A 24994-nucleotide genomic window follows, 5' to 3' on the forward strand; every position below is an offset into this window, starting at 1 on the left:
GTGAATTAGCCAGGGAATAAGAGGGTCAAGGACACAGATGAGCTAGACAGGAGCTTTAACTCCCAGAGTGCAGCCTCAGTCTTTCTTCAAAGGGCAGCTGCTCCTCGAAGCTCTCCAGGCCGTGTTTCTCAGAACCACTCAGGGGCTGTTAAGACAATTGGAAAAGAAATAGTCTTAGACTTGGATACAAGCCTAGGCCAGCTCAGAATATGGGAATGATTTAAATTTCTGTCAGGGAGTAAAAACAGATGTGGGGAAATCAGAGAATTGAGCAGGCAAGCTACTTAGCCCTTTTCCTCTCTTTTTTGATTTGTTCTTAATTTTTTTTAAAAAGACCATGGGGCTAGTAGAAGTTCTGGAATCAATAGTGATAGCATTATATTTCTGCAGTAGATTTAACCAAGATCCAAAAAAACAAGGTGTTTTCCACATATGCTTTCAGCAACAGGGTGTGTTCTTGGGATCAGAGCTAAGCCTGAAACAGAAACCTCATTTATGTATCTGCCCAAGAAAGCCACTGAGATCCAGAGACTGGGTGAAAAACTCTTTGGAATTCTCACAGTTAATGCAGACCTTGAAAGAAAAGGGGCACTCACAGCCAGGACTCCTGGATTTGGTCCAGACTATGCTGCTGATTTTCTTTGGGACTGTAGGAAAATTATTTGGGTCTCAGTTTCCCCAACTGGGAAGTAAGACGTTACTTCATGGGGATGGACGCTGTGCCCTCCTCATGGACCCGATGATGTATTTCTAAAATTCTGCAGAGATGGATCTATATAAACATTCTAAATGGAAAAGGCTCAGACCCATAGACCTATGGGTCAGAAAGAAATTGGTTTAGCTCTTTAAAAATGAAATTTTTGTCAAATGCAAATTGTGATGTATTTATATCATAGCAAATATTTATTAAATGTCTGTGTGCATAGCACTGTGCTTGTTTCTGGGGCGTATATAAAGTTTAGGTAAGATGTGGTCTTACGGTCATAGAGCTCACAGGCTTGTGGGGAGATATGTGCACCAATAACTAAAATGCGTAGTATTCCTCAAATAGTGCATTAAAAAGCACACATAAGGTTTGTAAGGTCTGGGTGCCAAGATTGTCACTGACCAGGCTTCATGGAGGAAGTGGCATTTGAGTTTGGCTTTAAAGGATATGTAAGACTACAGGAGGCACAGAGAGGGAGTGAGGTCATTCAGTCTATCAGTTAGCAAGCACTAGGATACAACTACAAAGAACAAAACAATACTTGTTCTTAAAGTGCTCCCATTCTGCTGAAGGAGACAGCAAGTACGCATATATTTATATGCAGAATAAATATAATGACAATAAATACAAGGTAGTTAGGGAGGGGTGCTGGCAGTTGGGGGTATCATGAAGGGCTTCATGTAGAGCCTTGAGCCGTGTCTTGAAGAGAGAGAGGGAGCCTCTGAGGTGGAGATAAGAAAGATGTGTATTTCAGTCATGGAAGATGTCCAGTACAAAGGGGTGTGTGTGTGTGTGTATGCGCGCGCGCACGTGCATACGTGATGTAATTGAGGAAGAGGGAACAGTTTGATGGGGTCATAGAGTATGTGAGGAAGAGTAATGCAGAATGAGGCTGGAGAAGTAGGGTGGGGCAGGGTCTAAAGGTTTTTAAAAGCTAACGTTCTTGATCTAAGGTGCAGTTCGTGGAGATGAGAAAATACAATATGGCGCAGTGGGGAGAGCACTGGCTCATGAGTCTGTGGACCTGAGTTCAAATTTCAACACCTCTGATACTTAATACCAGGGTAACCTTGAACTGCTAGGTGGTGCAGTGGATAGAGTGCTGGTTCTGGAGTCAGGAACATCTGAGTTCCAATCTGGCTTTAGACGCTTGTTAGCTCCTGTGATTCTGGGCAAGTCTCTCAGTACCTCTTTGCCTCAGTTCTTCACCTGTAAAATGGGGACACACTGGAGAAGGAAATGGTAAACCACTCCAGTATCCTTACCATGAAAACCTCATGGGCAAAGTTCATAGGGTCGTGTAGAGCCGAACATGCCTGAACAAACCAACAGCAACCCCCACCTTGAAGAAGTCACTCCCTGAGTCTCAGATTCCTCATCCATAAAATGGGGGGTTGGGCAGAAGGCCTCTGAGGTCCATCTGCCCCTGTCCTGTGCCTGTGGGACCGACAACTATTCCATCATTCTTTTTTTAATTAATATTTTATTTTCCTCAATACATGTTAAAACAATTTTTAACATTTTTTTTTTTAAATTTTGAGTTCCAAATTCTATCCTTCCTCCTTCCTCTCCCCACTCCCTGAGGTGATAAGCAATCAGGATATAGGTTATACATGTGCAGTCATTTAAAGTATTTCCAAGGTCCTGGGCTTTCCTAGCTTTCTGAATGCTTTGCCTTCAGTCACCAACTGGAAGCCGTGGGACTCAAGCTGGTCGATGTCGGCTGCTCCTCTCCCGGATGGGATTCTTCCTCTTGCTTTCCTGGTATCATCACCAGCCTCCCCTCACCCCCCAGTGTCATCACCGGCCAGCCCTGGTATTGTCACCAGCCCCGGTGCTGTGGTTGCCAGCCTGTCCCGGAGTGTGGCCACGTGACTTTTAGAGCCGTCAGCGCTTGGTGTCTGGAGCTCTGAGCCGGAGCGGCGCAATGCCTGCCCAGCTGTGGTCCGGGCAAGGGCACGGAGCTGGCCCACTGTGGAGGAAACGCCCGACTTCCGAGCTTGTAGGTCAGGCCAGCTGACTGGATGCTCTGCTGTGTTTCTGAGGTCTGCAATTTGAGTTGCTGAGTTCACAGCCTGCAAGCACTGTTTGGCTTGGGACTCCTCCTTGTTGCTCTTTTAAACCCTCTTGTGGACAAATTGGCAGGAATTCCTAGTAGGGAAGCTTTGGGTTTCTCTTTAGGATGATGATTAGGCTGCCCTCTCCTGGTTCCTCTCAGCTGTGCTGGACCAGTTGGCTGGTTAGCTGCTGGTCAGCATCGTGTGGTCTTGAGTTTGGAGGCACTAAAGTGCCCTAGGTTGCACAAAGGTCACAACTGCCAACTAGCCTGTTTTTTGGGTTTTTTTTTTTTGGTGAGGCAGTTGGGGTTAAATGACTTGCCCAGAGTCGCACAGCTAGTAAGTGCTATGTGTCTGAGGCTAGATTTGAACTCCTGACTCCAGGGCTAGTGCTCTATCCACTGCGCCACCTAGCTGCCTCTGGATGCATTTTGATCAGCCTGTTCCATATGCCTATGCTTTTTTCTTTTCACACTTAACCTTCGACTGGCAGCGAGGAAGTGGCATGTCATGCCCATTGTGTGTGTTCCCGAAGGCTCTGTCCTGAACCCTCTCACGTGGTGATCTTATCAGCTCCCATAGGTTCAATGATAAGCTCTGTGCCAATAATCTGTATGTATAGGCGTAGCTTTTCTCTTGAGCATCAGCAGCAGCTGTTTGGACATCTCAAACAGGATGGCCTATAGGTACCTCAAATTTAACACGTCCAAGATAGAACTTATTTTCTTACCCCCAAATCTGCCCCACTTATAACCCTCTCAGCCTCATCATTTACTGAAAAAATTGAGGTCCTTCATAAAGAGGTCCCCATATACCCAGATGCCTTCTGCCATTGTCTCCTCTTTCACTTCTAACTCTTATAATGGGATGGTTCCTCTTCTTGCCAAAGCAAACCCCACTATATCCATGTGATCCAGTCCCATCCCATCTTCACCAGACTACTCTATCATTTCCACTTTCTCATGTGTCTTTTAATCTTTCCTTTGTCTGCTTCTCTGCCTCATCCTCAGAAACCAAACAAACCTTCACTTAATCCATCCATCCCTGCTAGCTGTCATCCTGTATCTTTCCTCTCCTGTGTGGTTAAACTTCTTGAGAAGGTGGTTGATAACTGGTGAATCTCACTCTGTTCCCAACTCTCTACAGTCTGGCTTCTAGCCTCGTCATTCAACTGAAATGGCTCTCTTCAAAGTTGTTGACATCTCATTGTTCTCCAGCCTAATGACCTTTTCTCAATCCTCATCCATCTTGATCTCTCTGAAGTTTTTGACACTATTGATCATCCTCTTCTTCTTGATACTATCCTCTCTGTAGCTGTTTCCATGACATTACTCTCTCCTTGCTCTCCTTCAACCACTCCTTCTTTGTCTCCTTTGCTGTATCTTCAAGTCATGGCTGCTAAGGATGAATGTCTCATAGGGCTCTAACCTGGACCTTCTTCTCTTGATGATCTTATCAGCAGCCGTAGATTTAACAATCATCTTCATGCTGATGATTCTCAAATATACTTTTCCATTCCTAACTTCTCTGCTGATCTCCAACTGCCTATTAGACATCTTGAACTGAATGTCCAATAGATATCTGAAGCTCATTATTTTTTTCCCTACCAGGGGTGGGGAACCTGTGGCCTTGAAGCCACATGTGGCCCTCTAGGTCCTCAAGTTCAGCCCTTTGACTGAACATGTGGCCTTGAAGCCACATGTGGCCCTCTAGGTCCTCAAGTTCAGCCCTTTGACTGAACATGTGGCCTTGAGGCCACAGGTTCCCCACCCTGCACCCTCCTTCCTTCTTAACTTCCTCCCAGTCCCGTACTCTTGAAACCTAGATGTCATCCTTGATTCCTCACTCTGTCTCATCCCCCGTATCCAAGTTGTTGCCGAGGCTTTGTATCATCTCTTGAATATGCTTCCTTCTGTCTGACACGGCCACTTCTGGTGCCGGCCCTCACTGCCCGGATTATTGCAATAGCCTGCTGATGGGTGAGGCAGCTCAAGTGTTTCCCCACTCCATCCCATCCTCCACTCAGTTGCTGAAGTGGTGTTCCTAAAGTGCAAATCTGATCATGCCTCCTTTCTACCACATTCATACAGAAAACTCCAGTGGCTCCCTATTACCTCCCATATCAAATAGAAAATCCTCTGTTTGGGGGTCAGCATCCTTCCTGACCTCACCCCCACCCCTTTTCTTTCCTGTGTCCTGGCACACTCCTGCACCCGTGTACACTGTGATCAGGTGACCCTGGCTTCCTTGTTTTTCCTAGCCAGATGCTCCCTCCTCCAGATTGTGGACATTTTCACTGACTGCATTCCTGAAATGCACTCCCTCCTCATCTCTCCCCCTGGCCTTCTCTGGCTTCCTTCAAGTCCCAGCTAAAATCCCACCTTTTATAGGATGCCTTTCCCAACCTCCCTTAAGCCCTAATTCCCTCTGTTTATTATTTCCAATTTATCCTGTTTTTAGCTTATTTGTACACAGTTGTTTACAGGTTGTTTCTCCCAGTAGGCTGTGAGCTTCCTGAGAGCAGGGACTGGGTTTTGCCTTTCTTTTTATCCCCAGTGCTTAGCACTGTGCCTAGCACATAGTAAGTGCTTAGTAAATGTTTATTGACTGACTAACTAGTCTAGTATTGCTATTTTTAGAAAGACCCAGGGGCAGCTGGGTGGTGCAGTGTATAAAGCTGTGGCCTTGAAGTCAGGAGGACATGAGTTCAACTCTAGTCTCAGACACATGACACTTACTAGCTGTGTGACCCTGGGCAAGTCACTTAACCCTGATTGCCTCACCAAAAAGCAAAAAAAAAAAAAAAGAGACCCAAGCCATGCTTTGTAGACTTCTAAGACCCTGCAAAAGCTTTTGTCATGTCCAGGAAACCAGGTTTGTATTTTAGACTGTACAGAAAGTTGAGGTGGGTTAAAACTAATACAGATTATGCAGCCTCTTTGATCCCAGAACTGATCTGAGAATTCTGACAAAGTTCTTCTTTTTCTTGGGATGGGTCATGTAGATGGGATTGGGTTTTGCTTAGAGCCAGTCCCTGGTCATCTAGGATAGGAAGGCTCGTGGTTTAGTCTGCTGCTTCTATGTCTCCTTCTTCCACCCCTCCCTCTTACCCCAGCTGAAAAAAAGTGGATAGAGTAGGTTTCTTCTAGTCGTTGGGCAAGTATTCCACAGAAAAGCTCCCTGCCCTTTCCTTAAGGTGGGGGTTCAGTTTTAGGTTAGGGAAACCCCAGAGTCATCAGCCTAGCAAACCTAAAACACACATGCTTTCAAGTGATTGTATTGTTTGTAAACAGCCTGTTGGCAACACTTAGTGGCAAAAGGGACAGTTACATGTCACTTTGATTTTCTCCTGGTAGTTGGGTTAAATTAATTCTCTTATTTTTCTTTGTGTGTCTGCTGGGGGTCCCTTTGTACCTCATTCCTTTCTATGCCATTACCTTTTCTGTTTTAACCTTGTCCTTGTTGATTTTCTTTTTCTTTAAAAAACTGTTTTTGTTTCTTTTTTTCCCCTTTTACACTGATATGCCATAATTGATCAGCCATTCCCAAATGGTTGGACATCCATCATTATCATATAGTACTTTAAGTTTTGTAAAGCATTTTATAAAATATCTTATTTTGTCTTCATAACCCTAGGATGCTTTTATTATGCCCATTTTATAGATGAGGAAACTGAGGTTAATTGACTTACCCAGGGTCACCTAGCCACCTAGCTAGACATGTAAGTTTTTTCTATTTTTAAAAAATTTTAATATAGCAATTATAATTTTTTTTACAAGTTGTATTTTTTTTTTGGCTATCAAAAATCTTATTGATGCCTTTATTTTTCATTGTTTGCATTTCTAAATCTATCAATGGCACAGTGGTTAGAATCTATCCTCAGATACTTCCTAGCGGTGTGACCCTGGGCAAGTCACTCTGCCTCAGTTTCCTCAGCTATAAAATGGGGATAATAATAGCACTCCTCCCTTCCTCCCAGCCTCGAGTCATTGTCAAATGAGACAATATTTATTAAGTACTTAGTGCAGTGACTGGCACATGGTAGACATTTAATAAATTCGTGTTCTCACTCCCTTCCTCCACCCAACAAGTCATCTTTTGTAACAATGAACACAAAAAGAAAGAAAAAATACCATCTCAGCAAAGCTAATCAGGATATAAAACGTTTGACAGTATGTGCAATGTTCCATATTCGTAGTCTCTCCGCTTTGCAAAGGAAGGGCATTGCCTCTTCTCTCCTGGTCATTATAATTATAAATTATTCAGTCTAATTCCCCACCCCATTCTCCCCCCTTTTGCTTTGCCTTAGTCGTGGTGTACATCGTTTTCCTCGTTCTGCTTACTTCATTCTACATCAGTTCAAATAAGGACTCTCTCACAACTGTACTGGTAAAGAGCAGGTTCCCTCGGGTTTAGTCAAATAGGAAGTGGGGAGCAGGAACAGAGCGATCAGGTTACTTTGGGTGAGGCTTTCTGGGCCAGAGTCACAGCCTTCCTCTCCAGTGTGAGCTATGCACTTTCAAATCCTATTTCTTCTAACCCCTTTTCTGATAATCTATTCATAACACCCAAATATTTGGCTCTTGAACATGGGCCAGTAAGAACAGGGTGGTTCTTTGTTTAAAAGCTGAAGCCCACACATGCCTTTTGAGCAGGTGTAAATGATTATTTTTTTACTTGTCCCACTAAAAGTATTTTCTTTTGATGGGAAACCACTGGCGTGGATTGGGCTGTGAGCCCCATGAGGCTTGTCCGCTTCACCAAAGGGCCCTTTTGCCAGTGTGTTGTTGGCTTAGCTCCCTTGATTGTCAGGAATGTTCAAGCCTAAAGTTTAAATGGAAAAATGTGTGGCCCTCTGGATTTGCAGGAAATGTCACTGTATGAATGTATGTGTGTGTTCATGTACACAACACACACATGCATGTGCACGCATGTACCTGCTTTGCGGCTGAATAAGTCAACAGTGAGACGAAGCAAAACCAGTTGGACTAGTTAAGCAAAAATAAATAAAATGCAGATAAGGTCAGATATCAACCTCATTCAGCTTCATTTATATTTAGCCTTTTGAACAAAAACTAAGCAAGATTACAGAGAAGGAATTGAGCTTGTTTTCTTTCAACTGTCAGTAAATTCTCCCTACTCAAGAACTCACATTGACTCTCCATTGCCTAATCAGTTCAAGTTGAAAGCCTTCTATAATCTGGCCTGTTTTGCATATTCAACCTTGTTTCTATTACTGCTCTATAGGTACCATCTACTCGAACCACTTCAGTTTCCTCACTGTCCCACTTCCCCCCACACCATGCTCCTCCTGAACTTTATACTTTTGCTTATGCTATTACATAAGCCAGAGATGTTTTTCTTCTACATCTCTGTGTGTCAAATCTGACTCTTCCTTTCAGTCCTCACTCAAGACTGACCAGCCTGTGAAATCTTCCCTGTCTATTCCACCCCACAGTGGTCACTTCCTCCTCTGACCTCCTATGGTATTTATTCATGCCTGTATAACTCAGTTATCACTTAATGTACTGTATTGTTCTCAAATTGTTTTATGTGTAGGCCTTATTTAGGCAGGAACCACTTCTTACATTTCTATTCTTATATTTAATAGTACTTAATGTATAGGAGGCATTTAGACTAACTGAAATGTAGCACCAAGAGATCACAAGAATGGTCCTGAGGGCCTTTTTGAACACTGAATGCTATCTTGTGGTAGATTGGATATACCCAAATACAATTTGATGCTTAGAGTATGTGGATGCACATATATATGTATATGTGTGTGTGTGTGTGTGTGTCTGTGTCCATCTATATGTGTTTTGAACTGTGATGTTCTGTCTTCTGAATTCCTGCTCATCTGGTTCTGAGTTTTCTATTTTTCTACATTTCTGACTGTGCAGGAATAAACAGGGCAGACAAATGAGAAGTTAAAACCAGGGGGATATTTTTAACCATTTGCCTTCATTTTTATAGCAGATTTGTGTTGATGGGATTACTATCATGTGTTTCACTGTGTGTGCATTGGGGTTTAAGGGACTTCAACAAATTTGGATCACATTCACCACTTTGCATTTCTTGTCTTTAAACAAGTAGAAATTGTCCTAAATTTGAAAACCATGTGCTTGGAATATGGGGTTATGGCTAAAATCTGAAGGCTTGCTAATGTTAAGATAACTTGATATATCTTAATATTAGCCGGGGGATAAATTTTGCAAAGAATGTATAGAAATTTGCAGCATTGTTATCAATGCATTTTTTCTTTTTTTTTGGAGGGGGGAGTTTATCTTTTTTAAAAAATCAACTTAACTTTTTTTCATTACCAATACATTCTCATCAATAATGAACAGCAATTGTTAGTTCTTCAAGAATATAATTAAGCTTCTCTAAGCTCAGTTTATGAATATATTCTCATTATTCATTTTTCAGAAGGTTTATCATTAGCCAGACTTGCCTGGGTGACTTGGTTTCATGTTGACTGAAACATCAGCTGTACATTAAAAAAATGAGCTGAAAAGGCATTTGGAATGTGTTTGCCCCTTTGCTATGGTTGACTGTATTGTCTTCCTCTATAGGTTTTTGAAGCTGTGATTTCCTGGATAAATTATGAGAAGGGAACCCGCTTGGAACACATGGCTAAGCTGATGGAACACGTCCGTCTCCCTCTCTTACCACGGGACTATCTGGTCCAGGTCAGTAAGCCGTGAGGAGCAAACTGCCCACTTGTTGCCAGAGTTTGCTGTAACAGAAAACTGTTATGTGTCACCTTGGACGAGTCTTTTAACTTTTCCTGACCTTATTTTCCTCATCGGAAAAATGAGGAGTTTGGACCAAATGCCCTTAAAGGCCCCTTCCAGCTTTCAGTGCTGTTCTCCTAAGAGCCATAGGCACACCTTTCCCACTGAGTTAAGCCATGAAACAGAAAGATGAATCAGCTGAGATGAAAACACTTCCCTGCCTGTTAAATGAGCAGACCAGTTGTCATTCTGCACAGTAAGGGTCAAAATGGGAGTCCTTTAGTTCCAAATTTGATGGAAAAATAATGATTAGGGATGGAAAGGGGGTTTATAAAAATGGTTTGAAGTTAGAGGTAGAAGTGATCTGAGAGTTTAATTCCACCTTTTCATTTTATAGATTAGGATATAGAGCCTCAGACATAAGATAATTGATTTGCCCAAGGTCACATAGCCAATTAATAGTGAGCCAGAACTAGAACCCACATCTGTTGGCTCCTACTCTAATATTCTTTCTATTACATCATTCGTTTTCACTGTAGTATACTGAGTTTCTCGGGGTGAATTTGAATATTTAGAATCAAGGAAAGCTTTATAGGAAGCAAAGTAAAATTTTGGGAAGAATGGAGGCCTTCTCAGTGTTGGGGAGCTTGGAATGTTGTTTTAAAAAGCCGCAGTGGCCATCGTGTGTCACTATAGCTAAGATAAAGTTCAAAATAGGAATTAGAAATGAAGGGAAGCCCTGTTGTCATATGTTGGTTAGGATTGGTAATTGGTATGTCCACATCAAGTGTTAAGTCAAATGAAAGTCAATTTGCACTTTGGTGAGAGTTAGGAGTGTCTAGGAGCTATAAGAGATATCCTAGAATGATTTCCCATCCCTGTTGTCTCAGTCAGGAGTGGCCAGATAAGCACTGATTAGTAGTGCAGGGGTTTCATAGAGTCCTTCTGTGCTCCCCCCCCCCATTTCTTCCCTCCTAGGGTAGGGGCCAGCAGCTTCCAAGAGACTCTATTCTGCATTGGCCAGGGCTGCTGCTGGAGATGATGACAAAGAAGCTGGGCATTTTTCATCTCTGGGGCTTCTTTCCTTGGAGAAAATTTCCTGAAATGTTCAGCTTCCTTTGAATGATGAATTTTCTCCTTCACGTTGGTAGACAGGACCCGTTACTGGGTCAGTTAAGAAAAAATGGGTGAAGTACTTTGAAATGTTGGAGAAGGAAAAACTGGAAAGTAATTTGTCTGAAATTAGATTTATAATAACTTACGCTATATATTACAATAAGCTCAGAATTGATATTCAATTGAATATAAAAAGTCACAGCATTAATTAAAAGAGAACAAGTTCATGTACTTTTCATACATATGGCTGAGAGAATTCTTAATCAAACAAGGGAGAAAGGCAATCATAAAATATAAAATAGGTAATTTTGATTATATGAGATTGGAGGCATCTCTAATGTGATATATGCACAATAGAACTCTTCTTTCCTCCCCAATCCCAAATCTTCTGAATTTCTCTGTTACTGTAGAGGGCACCACTGTCCTCCCAATCACCTAGGTTCAAACCTTGGTATTATACTAGAATCTTAACTCCCACCACCCCAGATGTGCAAATATTTGCCAAATATTGTCATTTCTACCTCCACAAAATCTTTCCTGTACAGTCCCTTCTTTCCACTCACACAGCAACCCTTCTAGTTCAGGTGTCTGTCATCTCTCACTTGGACTCTTGTAATAGCTTTTATTTATTCTTCTGGCCGCAAGTGTCTCCCCATTCTGATCTATCTTCCACACATCTGCCAAAGTGACTTTCCTAAAGCTCTGGTCCATTTTGTTAAACTCTAACAGCTCCCTGCTACCTCTAGGATAAAATATAAATTCTTCTGTTTGGTTCTTAAAATTTTTCATACACCTGGCCTCTCCCTATCTTTTTCAGTCTTCTTAGCCATTGCTGTCCTCCATTGTTGTCTATGATCCATTAATACTTTTCTTTTTTCACACATGGTGCTCCATTTCCCATCTCCATACCTTTGTACTGGCTGTCTCCCATACTGACACTGTTCTTCCTCCTCACCTTTGCTTCTTCAAATCCCTGGTTTCCTTCAAAAGTGAGTTCAAGAGCCACCTTCTATATGAAGCCTTTTCTGATGCTCCTAGAATCTAGTGCCCCCCCAATTACGTTCTATTCATTTGTACGTAGTCTAAATATACTCATATACACATAAACACATATTGTCTCCCCTAATAGAATGTAAGTTCCTCGAGGACAGAGACTATTTTACTTTTGTCTTTGCATCTAATGAATAATTATTGATTGATTGAAGAAGGGAAAGCATTGATTGAGGGAAAAAATCTTTTGCATCAAGTATCTCTGATAATAGTCACATCTAAGATATATAGAGAATTAAAATAAATATATAAGACCAAGAGTCATTGCTCCATGGATAAGTAGTCAGAGGATATGAATACACAGCTCTCAAAAGAAGAATTACAAACTATTAACCACACAAAAATAATAATAAGAGGAATGCAAATCAAAACAACTCTGGAGTTTCACCTCTCACCACCCAAATTTGTAAAAGTGTCAAAAGATGGGTGATGTCCATGATGTCCATCATGAAGTCCATGATGGAGGGGCTTCAGGAAGATAAGAACATTCCACTATTGGGGGAATTGTGAATTTATTCTGGAAAGTAATTTAGAATTATGTTTAAAAAATTCATTTAGCTGTTGGAGAAGATGTGGGAAAATTGGGACACTAATGCTTTGTTGGTGGAATTGTGAACTGATCCAACCATTCTGGAGAGTAATTTGGAACTATGCCCAACGGTCTATAAAATTTCATATCCTTTGACCCAGCAATACCACTTCTAGGTCTGAATCCCAAAGAGGTCATAAAAAAGGGAGAAGGACCTACATGTACAAAAATATTTATAACAGCTCTTTTTGTGGTGGCAAAGAATTGGAAATTGAGGGAATGCCCATCAATTGGGAAAGGCCAAGGAATATATGAATGTAATGGAATACTATTGTTCCATAAGAAATGATGAGCAGGTGGATTTCAGAAAAACCTGGAAAGACTTACATGAATGATGCTGAGTAAAGTGAGCAGAACCAGGAGAACATTGTACATAGTAACAGTAATATTGTGTGATGACCATATATGGTTGACTTAGCTCTTCTCAGCAATACAATGATCCAAGACAATTCCAAAAGACTCATAATAGAAAATGCTATCCATATCCAACTATGGAGTCTGAATGCAGATGGAAGCATACTATTTTCACTTTTCTTGTAGCTTTACCCTCTTGTTCTGTTTCTTCTTTCACAACATGACTAGTGTGGAAATCTGTTTACGTGGTTGCACATATCGGAATGCTTGGTGTCTTGGGGAGGAGAGATGAGAGGGAGGGAGGGAGAAAAAATTGAAACTCAACATCTTATGAAAAATGAATGTTGAAAACTATCTGTATGTGTAATTGGAAGAAATAGAATACTGTTTACAAAAAAAGAAATTAATTTAGCATAGGTGAAAATGCCCATATTTTTGTGTCTATATCTCTAGCAGAGATCCTACTGCTAAACATCTATACTCAGTGGGTCAAAAAAGAAGGAAGGAGCTATTACACACCAAAATATTTATAGCAATACTTTTTTGTGGTCACAGAATTGGAAACAAAAGATACCCATCAACTGGGGAATAGCTAAACAAATCATGGTACATGAATATAATGGAATACTATTTTGCTGTAAGAAATGGCAAATATGAAGAATTGGGAGAAACAGTTGTATGAATTGTTGCAGAATGAAGTAAAGTAGAACAAGAAAAACAATGTACACGATAACTCCAGCAATATAAATGGAAAGAAAAGCAACCACAACAAAAATAAACTGAGCATTGTATAATCATAATGACTAAGTTTGGCCCCACAAAATAAATGAGAAAATGCATCTCCCTCCCTTGTTGGCAGAGAGGTGGGAGGCCTCTGGGTGTGTATGTACTGTCGGATTCTGTGGCTAACTTAATTTTGATGAAATCCTTTCTTCCCCTCCCCTCTTTCTATTTTTTTTCTTTGTTATAAGGTATGGCTTGTTTGTGGGGGAGGTGGAAGGGATATATTCAGAAATTAAGGTGATATAACAATAAAATCTATCAATGAAAATAAGGTTAAAGAAAGAAAGAAAAAGAAAGACTTGGGAGGAAGGTACAGCAAGCGTAGGATATAACCTTTTTTTTTTCCCCAAAGAAATCAATTCTGTTTTAATTCAGAGTTTCCTGAAATGATAGATTCATATCATCAGCCCCCAATCCTATTATGCAGTTTCCTTTTCTTCCTCTCTGTCTCTGCTTGTATCTTACTTTGATGGCCTTCATTGCAGAGAAGGGTCTCCACTCTGTGTGTTAAGGAAAGGGTACTTAAGAGAGAAAAATAATTCTTCATGATAAACTTGGAAGCTATCCTTGACTTTTCTGATCTAAACTCAAATTTTCCAAGTGACCCAGTGGTAATTTTCCAGTTTTTTTGTTGAATTTCTGTAGGGTGCATGATATCTTGACATATCTAGCACTGCCTCAGCTCTCAGGAATTGACAGGCTGAGGTTGCAGGATGCCCACGCCTGATCTATGGTTTCTGTGTCTGGGTTATTGTGACATTTGCCTTGGTCAAAACTGTACCTGTAAGAATGCAGTCTTCACTCTCTCCTCCCCTTAGGTACTTTCCTCACAGTACAGATAGGCTGCTACTAATAGCTTTATTTTGCTCACTACAAGGTAGAGACTTGTTTTTGTCTGAGCTGAGGAGTTTTCAACTCCCTGACCAGCAGTGCCTTCATTTTGAAGTGTTTGTATCTGATTATTAGGATAAGTTTTCACCAGCTCTTCTTCAGAGAGAATTCACTTTGGCTTTTCTTGTTATTTCCATGTACTTCTGTCTATCCACTTACCTCTCTTGTCTGTTCATCTCTCCATTTATCTATCTGCCTGTCTGCCCAGGGTATATAAAGTGTTCAGGGAGGAGTCTCACCTCTGGTGGGATGGCTTGCTGAGCCCTTTTCAGGGCTTCTTAGACACTTTTGGTGTCCACCTATCACCCAGCTCTCATCTGTGGCTCCAGGAAGCTGTAGCATGCGCAGTGGCCACACCCCAGTAAAACCTTCTTAGCAAAGGGCTAAACCAGGTTGAAGGCAAACAACAGACCTCAAACCTTTTGAGTTAGGGGGATGTCACCCCAAGCATGTGAAGACTTCCCTTTGTAGAATGGGCAGATGAGAACAATTTATTCCAATGGCCATGAAGGAGGCTAAAGCAGGCGCTTCAGAAACACGAGATGAACAATAACCGTTCCACCTGTCCATCTCTCTCGCTCTTGCTCTCTTCCTTTCATACTTTTTTATACCCATTATATTTATATTTATGCCATTTATACCCTTTCAACTTTCAAGAGGACTTGTGGAAACTTACAGTACAAAATAAGATATGTTAGGGATGAAACAGAACAGAAACTTTCAATAGGAAGCAAGCAGTAGTTGTTACTAGGTACCTGAAGTTAGCAAGTTACCATGGCCATAGCTGGCCACTAAATTTTACTGAAATGTCTAGTAGCTAGGGCAAAAGGGGCATGGATTGTGTCCAAGGTTGTCAGTTTCTAATGAAAGAAAGCAGAGACCTTTATGTACAGAGATAATATATTTTTTTCAAATGTCATGTTGATGACTTCCGCTCCTGGGAGCCAAGATGGTGGAGTATAAAGGTAGTCACTCTCACCCTTCCCTATCAACTTCTGAAAACCCAGAAAATATCACCCCAGAAAAAAAAAATCCTGAAACAGCTGAACTAGAAGAAAGATGGAGAGCAGCAGTGCAGCAGCCCAGCAAACGGGTCTCCCAGTGCCTCAGCAAAAATAAGGGAAGCAGCACTACAAAGGGCCCCCGGTGGATAAGCACCCTGCGGCATTCATCTGAAAGGAGCTGAAGAAAGCAACTTAGAGTCTTCCTAAAGTCCTGGCCTTGCTGATTCCAACCCAACACCAGGTAAGCTGTCAGAACCCTACAGCCTCCAACTGTCAGCCAGGAGGAGATCCTGAAGCCCAGGTGGTAGAGCAGGCAAACACCAACACCTGGACCTCCCAGTGCCTCAGTGAGGGTGGGGGAACTGGTGGAAACCAGCTCAGAAAGCCACCAGGGGCCTCGGTACTCTACCACAAAGGAATCTCCCAGTGCATTAGCAGAAATGAGCGAGGCAGCATTGCAAGGGGCCCCAGAAAGATAAACACCCTGCAGCACTCATCTAAAAGGAGCTGAAGAAAGCTAAGGAAAGGAAAAGCAGGCAACCTAGAATTGCCTGAAAGTTCCAGCCTTGCTGATTCCAGCCCAACATGAGGTAAGCTGCCAAAACCCTACAGCCTCCAATTGCCAACATAAGAGGCCCCAGCACACAAAGCCAGTGACCAAGACCTAGGCTCCCAACACAAGAAGCTTGGGTCAGTGCCCTCTGTTCCCAGCAGGAGAGCTCAATCTCTTTAAAGGCCCAGGAATAAAGAAACCATGAGTAAAAGAAACGTACCATAGATTCATATTATGAGAAGAGTGAAGATCAAGATAGAAATTCTGAAAAGGACAACATTGTCAACATACCCACATCTGCAACATCGAAAGGGAATATGAAGTGGTCTGAAGCCCAAAAAGCCTTCTTAGAAGAGCTCAAGAAGGCTTTTAAAAGTCTAGTGAGAGAGGTAGAAGTGTCCTTAAAAAATACAGTTGGCCAATTGGAAAAAAAGTACACTGAAGAAAACAAGTCCCTAAAAAACACATTGGCAAACTGGAAAAAAAGTACACTGAAGAAAACAAATCCCTTAAAAATATAATTGGCCAATTGGAGAAGGAAGTACAAAAGCTAACAGAAGAAAACAATCTGTTAAAAACTAGAATTGGACAAATGGAAACTAATGACTCTATGAAAGAGCAAGAATCAGTCAAACAGAAACAAAAAAATGAAAAAATAGATGAAAACGTAAAATACCTCATTGGTAAAACAACAACTGACCTGGAAAATTGATCCAGGAGAGACAACTTAAAAGTTATTGGACTACCTGAAAATCATGATGAAAAAAGAGTCTGCACAGTATCTTTCAGGAAATCATAAAGGAAAACTGCCCTGAAGTCCTAGAACCAGAACGGAAAATAACCATAGAAAGAATACACTGCTCACCACCTGAAAGAGATCCCAAATTGACAATGCCAAGGAATATAATAGCAAAATTCCAAAATTACCAGATGAAAGAGAAGGTGCTGCAAGCAGCCAGAAAGAAACAATTTAAATATCATGGAACCACAGTCAGGATTACACAGGACCTTGCAGCTTCTACATTAAAAGACCGCAGGGTGGAACATGATATTCCATAAGGCAAAGGAGCTTGGATTGCAGCCAAGGATCAACTACCCAGCAAAAATGAGCATGATTTTTCAAGGGAGGAGATGGATATTCAATGAAATAGGGGACTTCCAAACCTTCCTGATAAAAAGACCAGAGCTCAACAAAAAATTTGATCTTCAAGTACAAGATTCAAGAAAGACATAAAAAGGTAAATGGGACAGAAAGATACAATATGTTGTTAATAAGGGTGGACTGTTTACATCCCTACAAGGGAAGATGACACTTGCAACTCTTGAGAACTGTGTTATTATTACACCATGTTAAAGGAGTATACATAAAGGGGGTGGATATTAGTTGACTTTGATGTAATGATAAAAAAAAATCTAATCAAGTGGGTTAAATGGATCCAAGTAAGTGGATTAGTCTGATTTTAGAAAATGTACTGAGAAAGGAGGAGGCAGACAAGGGTAAATTACACTACAGGAAAAGACAGAAAATCCTATTACAGTAGAGGGAAAGAAGGGAGGGGGGTGAGCATTGTTTGAACCTTGCTCTTATCAGATTTGACTCAGGAAGGGAATAACATAATCAGTTAGGTATAGAAATCTAACTTGTACTATAGGCAGTAGGAGAGAAAAGGGGAAAGAAAAGGGAGGGGGGATAGAAGGGAGGGAAGAAGCAGTAAGACTAAAGGGGAAGAAAAGGGAAAGGGATAATAGAAGGGAGGAGAGACCGAAGGAGGTGGTCAAAAAATATGTTTAATAGGAATGTAAATGTATAGCCTATATCAGATTGTGTGCCGTCTTGGGGAGGGTGGTGGGGAGGAAAGGGGAGAAAAATTTTAAACTCAAAAGCATATGGAAATGATTGTTGATAAATCAAAATAAATTAATAAAATAAATTTTTAAAAAAGTCTTGTTGATGCCTTTTGTTTTTTCATTGCAGACATTTCCTCCCGTAGTCCTCCCCCAAGCACTCACTCCCTTTTATCTCTAGTAATATAAAAAAATGTTTAAACAAAAACAAGTGACCCAGCCGGCATGTGTGACAGCGTAGGTGATACTTTATGTGCTAAGTCTCCACCTTCCCACGCTAGGAGAGTTGTATCATTTATCATCTATTCTCTCGGACCCAGCCTGGTCTTTGCATTTAATCTACATAATCTTCAAGTGTTGCTACACATTGCTGTGATCATTGTATTTATTGTTCTCCTGGTTCAGCTTGCTTCACTTTATATCCATTCACAAAAGTTAGAGAAAATATGCTTCCTGGAATTAAACTCGAGGTGGAATTTATTTCCTGGGTCCTTTTAAAAGGACGCTGAATAGCAGAGTGAATAATTTTTTCAAATACTGTTTTTCAAAAGATCCAGAAATTCTTTACAAATAAAAGGAACTTCATATCTGAACCCTTTGAAAACTTCTCAGCAAATTATACCTCAATGAAAAAATGTCACTGAGGGGGCTGAGATCATATTTATTAAGTACCCACTTTGTATTTGTCCCTATGCCACATGCAAGGGATGATTGCAAAAACAAAAGTGGAAGCAGTCCCTGCCCTGAAAGAGCTTATTGCCTAACTAGGAGAGAAACTACATGTGCATATATATGTAGATAGAGACAGTGTAAGCATTGTATGAATGAATGCTGTTTAATGCAAGTATTGAACTGCTGCAGCCTGACTTGTGTGTTGCTACCTCTAGACAGTTGAAGAAGAAGCTTTGATAAAGAACAACAATACATGTAAAGATTTTCTTATTGAAGCTATGAAGTACCACTTGCTGCCTTTGGATCAAAGGCTGTTGATAAAAAACCCAAGGACTAAGCCAAGGACTCCAGTCAGCCTGCCCAAGGTAAGAGCCTGCTCATTTCCGTTGAGAACCACTCTTGTTCTGTGCTATCATCTCCAGGTCCAGGAGTGTAACTCCCAACCTCTATGTGGTCAGCTACCCATGATTTTGATGCCTTTGGGGCTGACGAGGTTAGACGAGCCTGAAAGGTTAGGAGGCTGCGGAGTTTGAAATAGGAAAGTAAGAGCTATGAGTGCCTAGCAAATCAGTGTGAATAATGATGATGATGATGACAGTGATGAGGATAGCTGACATTTCTATAATTCTTCAAAAGCTGTAAGGTGCTTTTAATGTGTTATCTCATTTGAACCCCGCAGCTACCCTGTATGGTAGGCACAGTGGTATTCTTATTACCATTATACAGGTGAGGAAATTGAGACCCAGAAAAATAGTCACATAGCTGGTATTAGAGGTGGTGTTTGAATCTGGTTCTTTCTGACTCTCAAATCCAGAAGTTTATTCACTATACCACATTGTCGTAGCTTAAATGGATGATCATAGAATTGCATATTTTGCGCTAGTCGGGCCTTAGAAGTAATCTAGTATAATCCTCCCATTTTACAGATGAAGAAATGGAGGCCTAGAGAGGTAAAGTCACTTACGATCACTTAGGTAATAAGTGGGTCTTCTACCTCCAAATCCAGTATTCTTTTCTACTGTGCCATGCTGTCTTAGATCCTGTTGTAAGCAATGTGTTTTATAAATCTTAAGTTACTATGTACACGCGAGCTTTTATGATTAATACAATTATTATTTCAATCAAGGCTGAAATGGAAATAGTTATACAGATGCTGCTTTTTCTAGTCTGCAGATTAGCTCGAATTCTTCCCTCTGGCTACTGTCTTCTGGTCATTTTATTGCTCATTATCATCTCTACTTGGAAAATAGAAGATGAGGCAATTCATACAAGGTCTTTTACTCCTTGTCTGCAGGCCGGGGCAAAGGTTTTGTGTCTAAAAGGAGACATTTTGATTCCCTGTGGATTGTAGGGATCTTTCCCAAAGCCTTGAACCAGGATAATTAAAAGTGGGTGGTGTCAGGATGATAAGATAAGTTCAAATTCAAATTCCTCTTTAATACTGGCCAAAACTATATGTGGGCTCACCCAGACCACTTTGTGTCCATGCTCACTTTTTTTTTGAATGATATTTTGTTTTTATACCACTTTTATTTCTAAATATATCTCTCCCAAATTCCTGTCCTGCAAACCATCTCTTGCAACAAAGAATTAAAGAGAAGCATTCCTGGTGAATTATCGCCACACTTTCTCCTGTCTTCTTATCTTCTAGCTCCTACCTTGCTACCTACAAACACACCCATGGGGACCCTCCCTCAGCCTCAACCCTTGCTTCATCCTACCCTCCCCATTAGCTGTTCTGTTTTATTTCCTGCCAAGAAAGAAAGGAGCTCCTTGAGAACGTCATCTGGTCATCTGCAGTTTGTGCCTCCACTTCCCCTTCTGTCATTCTCTTCTTAACTCCCTGAAGTCTGGCTTCCTATCTCATCATTCCACTGACACTGCTCTCTCCAAAGTTACCAGTAATTTCTTGCTTGCCTAACTTAATGATCTTTTCTCAGTCTTCATCCTTCTTATCTCTTGGAAACATTTGAAATTTGGTCACCTTCTCCTCTTAATCTGTCTTCAGTAGGTTTTCATGACACTGTTCCCTTCTGGTTTTCTTAGTGTCTGACTGACTGTTCCTTCTCAGTCTCCTTTTCATCCATGTCATGTTCACTGCCTGTGGGTATTCCTCAGGGCCCTATCCTAAAGCCTCTTCTATTGTCCCTCTCTGTTTGTCTTGTGTGGTTGTTCAGTCATTTTTCAGTCATATCTGCCTCTTTATGACCCTATTTGATTTTTTTTTTGGCAAAGATCCTGGAGTGGTTTGTCATTTCCTTCTCCAGATCATTTTACAGATGAGGAAACTGAGGCAACAGAGTTAAGTGACATGCTCAGGGTCACACAGCTAGTAACTATCTGAGGCCATTTGAACTCAGGAAAATGAGTCTTCTAGACTCTAGGCCTGGCACTCTATCCATTGCACCACCTACCTGCCCTTACACTATCTTACTTGGTGATCTTATCAGTTCCGTGAGATCAGTTATCATCTTTATGCTGATGATTCCTATATCTCTATATCTAGGACTAGTTTCTCTTCCCAACTCCAGTCTTGCATCACCAACTGCTTTTTGCACATCTCAAATTGGATACAGAGCTCATTACTTTTCCCCTATGCTTTCTTTTGTTCCCAATTTCTCTATTATAGCTGAGGGCACCACCATCATCCCAGTTAACCTGGCTCAGTGTGTGTCATTCTTAACTCCTTACTTAAATGTCTTTTCTGTCTTCACAACATCTGTTGTACATGCCCTCTTCTCTCCACTCACACAGGCATCACCTTAGTTAAGGCCCTTATCACCTCTTACCCAAAATATTGCAATAGCCTTCTGACTGATTTCCCTGCCTCAAGCCCCTTCCCCATTCCATTCCATCCTCCACTCAGCCGCCATGGTGATTTTTCTAAACTGACCGTGTCAGGCTGCTTGTTACTCTATGGACGTGGAAAGCCTCCTACCAGGCATGCTGCAATGCACTTCCTCAAAGATAACACTCCCTCTCCTGTCTCTACGTTTTCATTGGCTGTTCCTCATGCCTAGAATGCTCTATCCTATTATCTCTGCCTTTTGCTTTCCTTAACTTCCTTCAAAATTCAGCTCAAATACCAGCTATTCTGGAAAGCCTTTCTGGGTCCTGCCAAATGCTAATAATGTATTTCCCCCTTAGATTACCTTCAGTTTCCTCTGTATCTATCTTGTACGTACATGTTGTCTTCTTCATTGGTAGCCCTTTGGGGCAAGGATGATGTTTTTGCTTTGCTTTGTATCATCAACATTTATCAGAGTGCCTGGTACATGCCAAGCACTTATAAAATGCTTCTTGTTATTAGGGGGAAAAAGTCAGTTGAACCAAGCTTAACATCTCAGCTAAATCTGACAATGTATGTAGTGCTTTACATTTACAACCCACAACCTCTCAAGGAAGGGAGGGAAATAGATTTTCTCACTTTTCATCTCCTTACACTTACTTTTTTATTTTTTTCCTTGCACTTAATAGTATTTTTCCAATTACATATAAAGATAGTTTTCAGCATTCATTTTTGTAAGACTTTGAGTTCCACTTTTTTCTCTCTCCCTCTCTTCCCTCCCTTTCCCCAAGACCACAAGTAACCTGATATTGGTTATACAGGTACCATCATGTTAAACATATTTCCACATTAGTCATGTTGTGAAAGAAGAATCAGAACAAAAGGAAAAAAAAAACTACGAAAAGGAAAAAAACAAAAAAAAGTGAAAAATAGTATGCTTTGATCAGCATTCAGACTCCATAGCTCTTTCTCTGGATGTCTGCCTACCCTTACTTTTGAAAACCTGTGATTACACATCTTTGAGAGTCAGCATGATTCAGTGGAAAGAATGACTGGAGTCTGGAACCTCAGTTTGAATCCAGCTTCAGCACTTCCTTGCTGTGTAAACCATGGACAAAACATTGATTCTCTTTAAGTCTCAGTTTTCTTATCTGTGAGATGGGATAATTATATTGGCACTACCAACATTGTAATTGTTGTGGGGAAAAACATTTTGAAAGCTTTAAATATAATAATGTAAACTATACATAACACAAATAGGAACAACATTATTTATCCATCTGCTACTTTGTGTTACTGAATTAGTCTCTACTTAGGCAAGAAAGTTGAGTGTTCTGATCTCTGGCTCTATCCATGGCCCAGAACCAGGCTGAGGTTCTCCAGTTTGGCTGAGCTGTAATTGTCCTAACCTCATTCTGCCCCTCAGGTACATGGTCTTTGTTGCTCTGGACATTCAGACTTATCTGCATGTATGAAAGACAAACATCAAGTTTGAAGAATAATGAGGATGTTTTCTTTCATCCTTCTGAAAATATTCCTCTTCCTTGCATGTGCTTGGTTAAAGGACTCAGAAAGTAGATTTTATTGATTATGGAGCTGGTGTTGGGTGTACGGGGAAGCTCATTCATCACTTCCTCCCTTGACCAGTCTCTGTATCCAGTTCCTGTCAAAAGAAACATTTTAAATCAAAGCCCAATTTGTGTTCATGCTTTGACTGAATACTTTGAGAATCCCTTATGGGTACCAGCATTACAGTTGAGAAAGAGCTTATTGACTAATTTCTGCTAAGGTCAGCCTTTCTACTTTTCCTTTTTTTAAGAAGCAGATTTTTCTTTCCTTTCTTTTCTTTTTTTAAAAAAATTCTTGGCTCTCTTGCAACCTGTAGGGATCTGTGGCTGTCTCCATGAAGGATTTAAAATACAATGACATCCTAGCTATTCTGCTTTGTTGCACTCCTGACTTTGACCTTAAAATGAATTGATTTGGGGTCTCTTAACTTGTTTCCCAAAAATGGTCTTATTTTCCATTGCTCAGACAAAAAGTTAGTACTAATACTAATGGAGTGCTTTGGCCTAATAGTTCAAGTACTTTGCTCCAGTAAAGAAAGAACCAACCTTGCATTCCTGGTATAAATCCAACCTGATTATGTAACATTTTTAGTATATTGCTGTACTTTCTTTTAATAATATGTTATTTAAAAATTTGGGGTTGATATTCCTTAGGAATATTGTTTGTTTTCTGTTTCATATCTCTTTGACTTAGGTACCAGGATCATATTTGCATCATAAAGAATTTGATAGCATACTTTCTTTTCCTGTGTTTGCATGTAGTTTATATAATTTCCAAATTAATTTTTTGAATGTTTGATAGAATTATTTGTAAATACAAATTAGATTTTTCCCCCTCTTACTTTCCTATAAGTTAAGATAGATTTCTGTGCCCAACTGAGTGTATATATTATTCCCTCTTTGAGCCATTTCTGATAAGAGCAAGGTTTATGTGCTTCTCCTCCTCCCCCACCCCTGGCCTTGCCTATTTCCCCCATCTTCCCTTCACTGTAACAGCTCTTTCTCACCTCTTCTATGTGAAATAATATCTACTTCTCCCTTTCCCCATCTCCCAGTACATTCTTCTTTCTCACCCCTTAATTTTATTTTTTTTAGGTAATCCTCCCATCATGTTCAACTCACACCCATGCCACCATATATGTATATTCCTTCTAACTGCCCTAATAATAAAAAAATTTTTAGGAGTTACAAGTATCATTTTCCCATGTAGGAATGTAAACAGTTTAACCTTATTGAAAGTGTTTACCTTTATTATTATTATTATTATTTTGGCTAGGACGTAGGGTTAGGTGACTTGCCCAGGGTCACATAGCTAGTAAGTGTTATGTGTCTGAGGCCAGATTTGAACTCAGGTCCTCCTGACTCCAGGGCCAGTGCTCTATCCACTGTACCACCTAGCTGCCCCAAAACTGTTTACCTTTTTATGCTTCTCTTTAGTCTTGTATTTGAAAGTCAAATTTTCTATTCACCTTTGGTGTTTTCATCAGGAATGCTTGAAAGTCCTCCATTTTATTGAATTTCCATTTTTCCCCTTGAAGGATTATATTCAGTTTTGCTAGGTAGTTGATTCTTGGTTGTAATTCTAGCTCTTTTGCCCTCTGGAATATCATATTCCAAGCCCTCTGATCCTTTAATATAGAAACTGCAAAATCTTGTGTTTTCCTGACTGTGGCTCCACAATATTTGAATTGTTTCTTTTTGGCTGCTTGCAGTATTTTCTTATTGACCTTGGTGCTCTGGAATTTGGCTATAATATTTCTGGGAATTTTCATTTTGGTATTTCTTTCAGGAGGTGATTCTTTCAGTTTTTATTTTATCCTCTGGTTCTAGAATATCAGGCCAGTTTTCCTTGATAATTTATTGAAAGATGATGTCTAGGCTCTTTTTGATCATGGCTTTCAGGTAGTCCAATAATTCTTAAAATACCTCCTGGATCTGTTTTGTAGGTCAGTTGTTTTTCTAATGAGGTATTTCACGGTTTCTTCTATTTTTTTCATTCTTTTAATTTTGTTTGATTGTTTCTTGATGTCTCATAACATCATTACCTTCCACTTGCCCAATTCTAATTTTTAAGGAATTATTTTCTTCAGTGAGCTTTTGTACCTCTTTTTTCACTTGGCCAGTTCTGTTTTTTAAGTTCTTCTCTTCAGTGGATTTTTGTATATCTTTTTTCCATTTGGCTAATTTCTGCATTTCAAGGCCTTCTTTTCTTCAATGGATTTTTGTGTCTGTTTTGTTTTTTAAGGTATTATTTTCTTTAGCATTTTTTTTGTGCCTTCTTTAC

At 40.4% G+C, this 24994-nt stretch overlaps 1 protein-coding gene across 1 annotated transcript in view; it reads left to right on the plus strand.

Moving 5' to 3' along the window:
* KLHL3 (kelch like family member 3) overlaps nt 1–24994 on the plus strand; it is a 161481-nt gene that overhangs the window by 96479 nt on the left and 40008 nt on the right. The window contains 2 exon segments of the mRNA XM_020991250.2: nt 9336–9452; nt 18570–18719. Of these exon segments, the coding sequence (XP_020846909.1) occupies nt 9336–9452; nt 18570–18719 (267 nt within the window).

This window comes from Phascolarctos cinereus, unplaced genomic scaffold (assembly GCF_003287225.1).
Source record: "Phascolarctos cinereus isolate Bilbo 61053 unplaced genomic scaffold, phaCin_HiC Scaffold_2;HRSCAF=192, whole genome shotgun sequence".
NCBI classification, from domain to species: Eukaryota; Metazoa; Chordata; class Mammalia; order Diprotodontia; family Phascolarctidae; genus Phascolarctos; species Phascolarctos cinereus.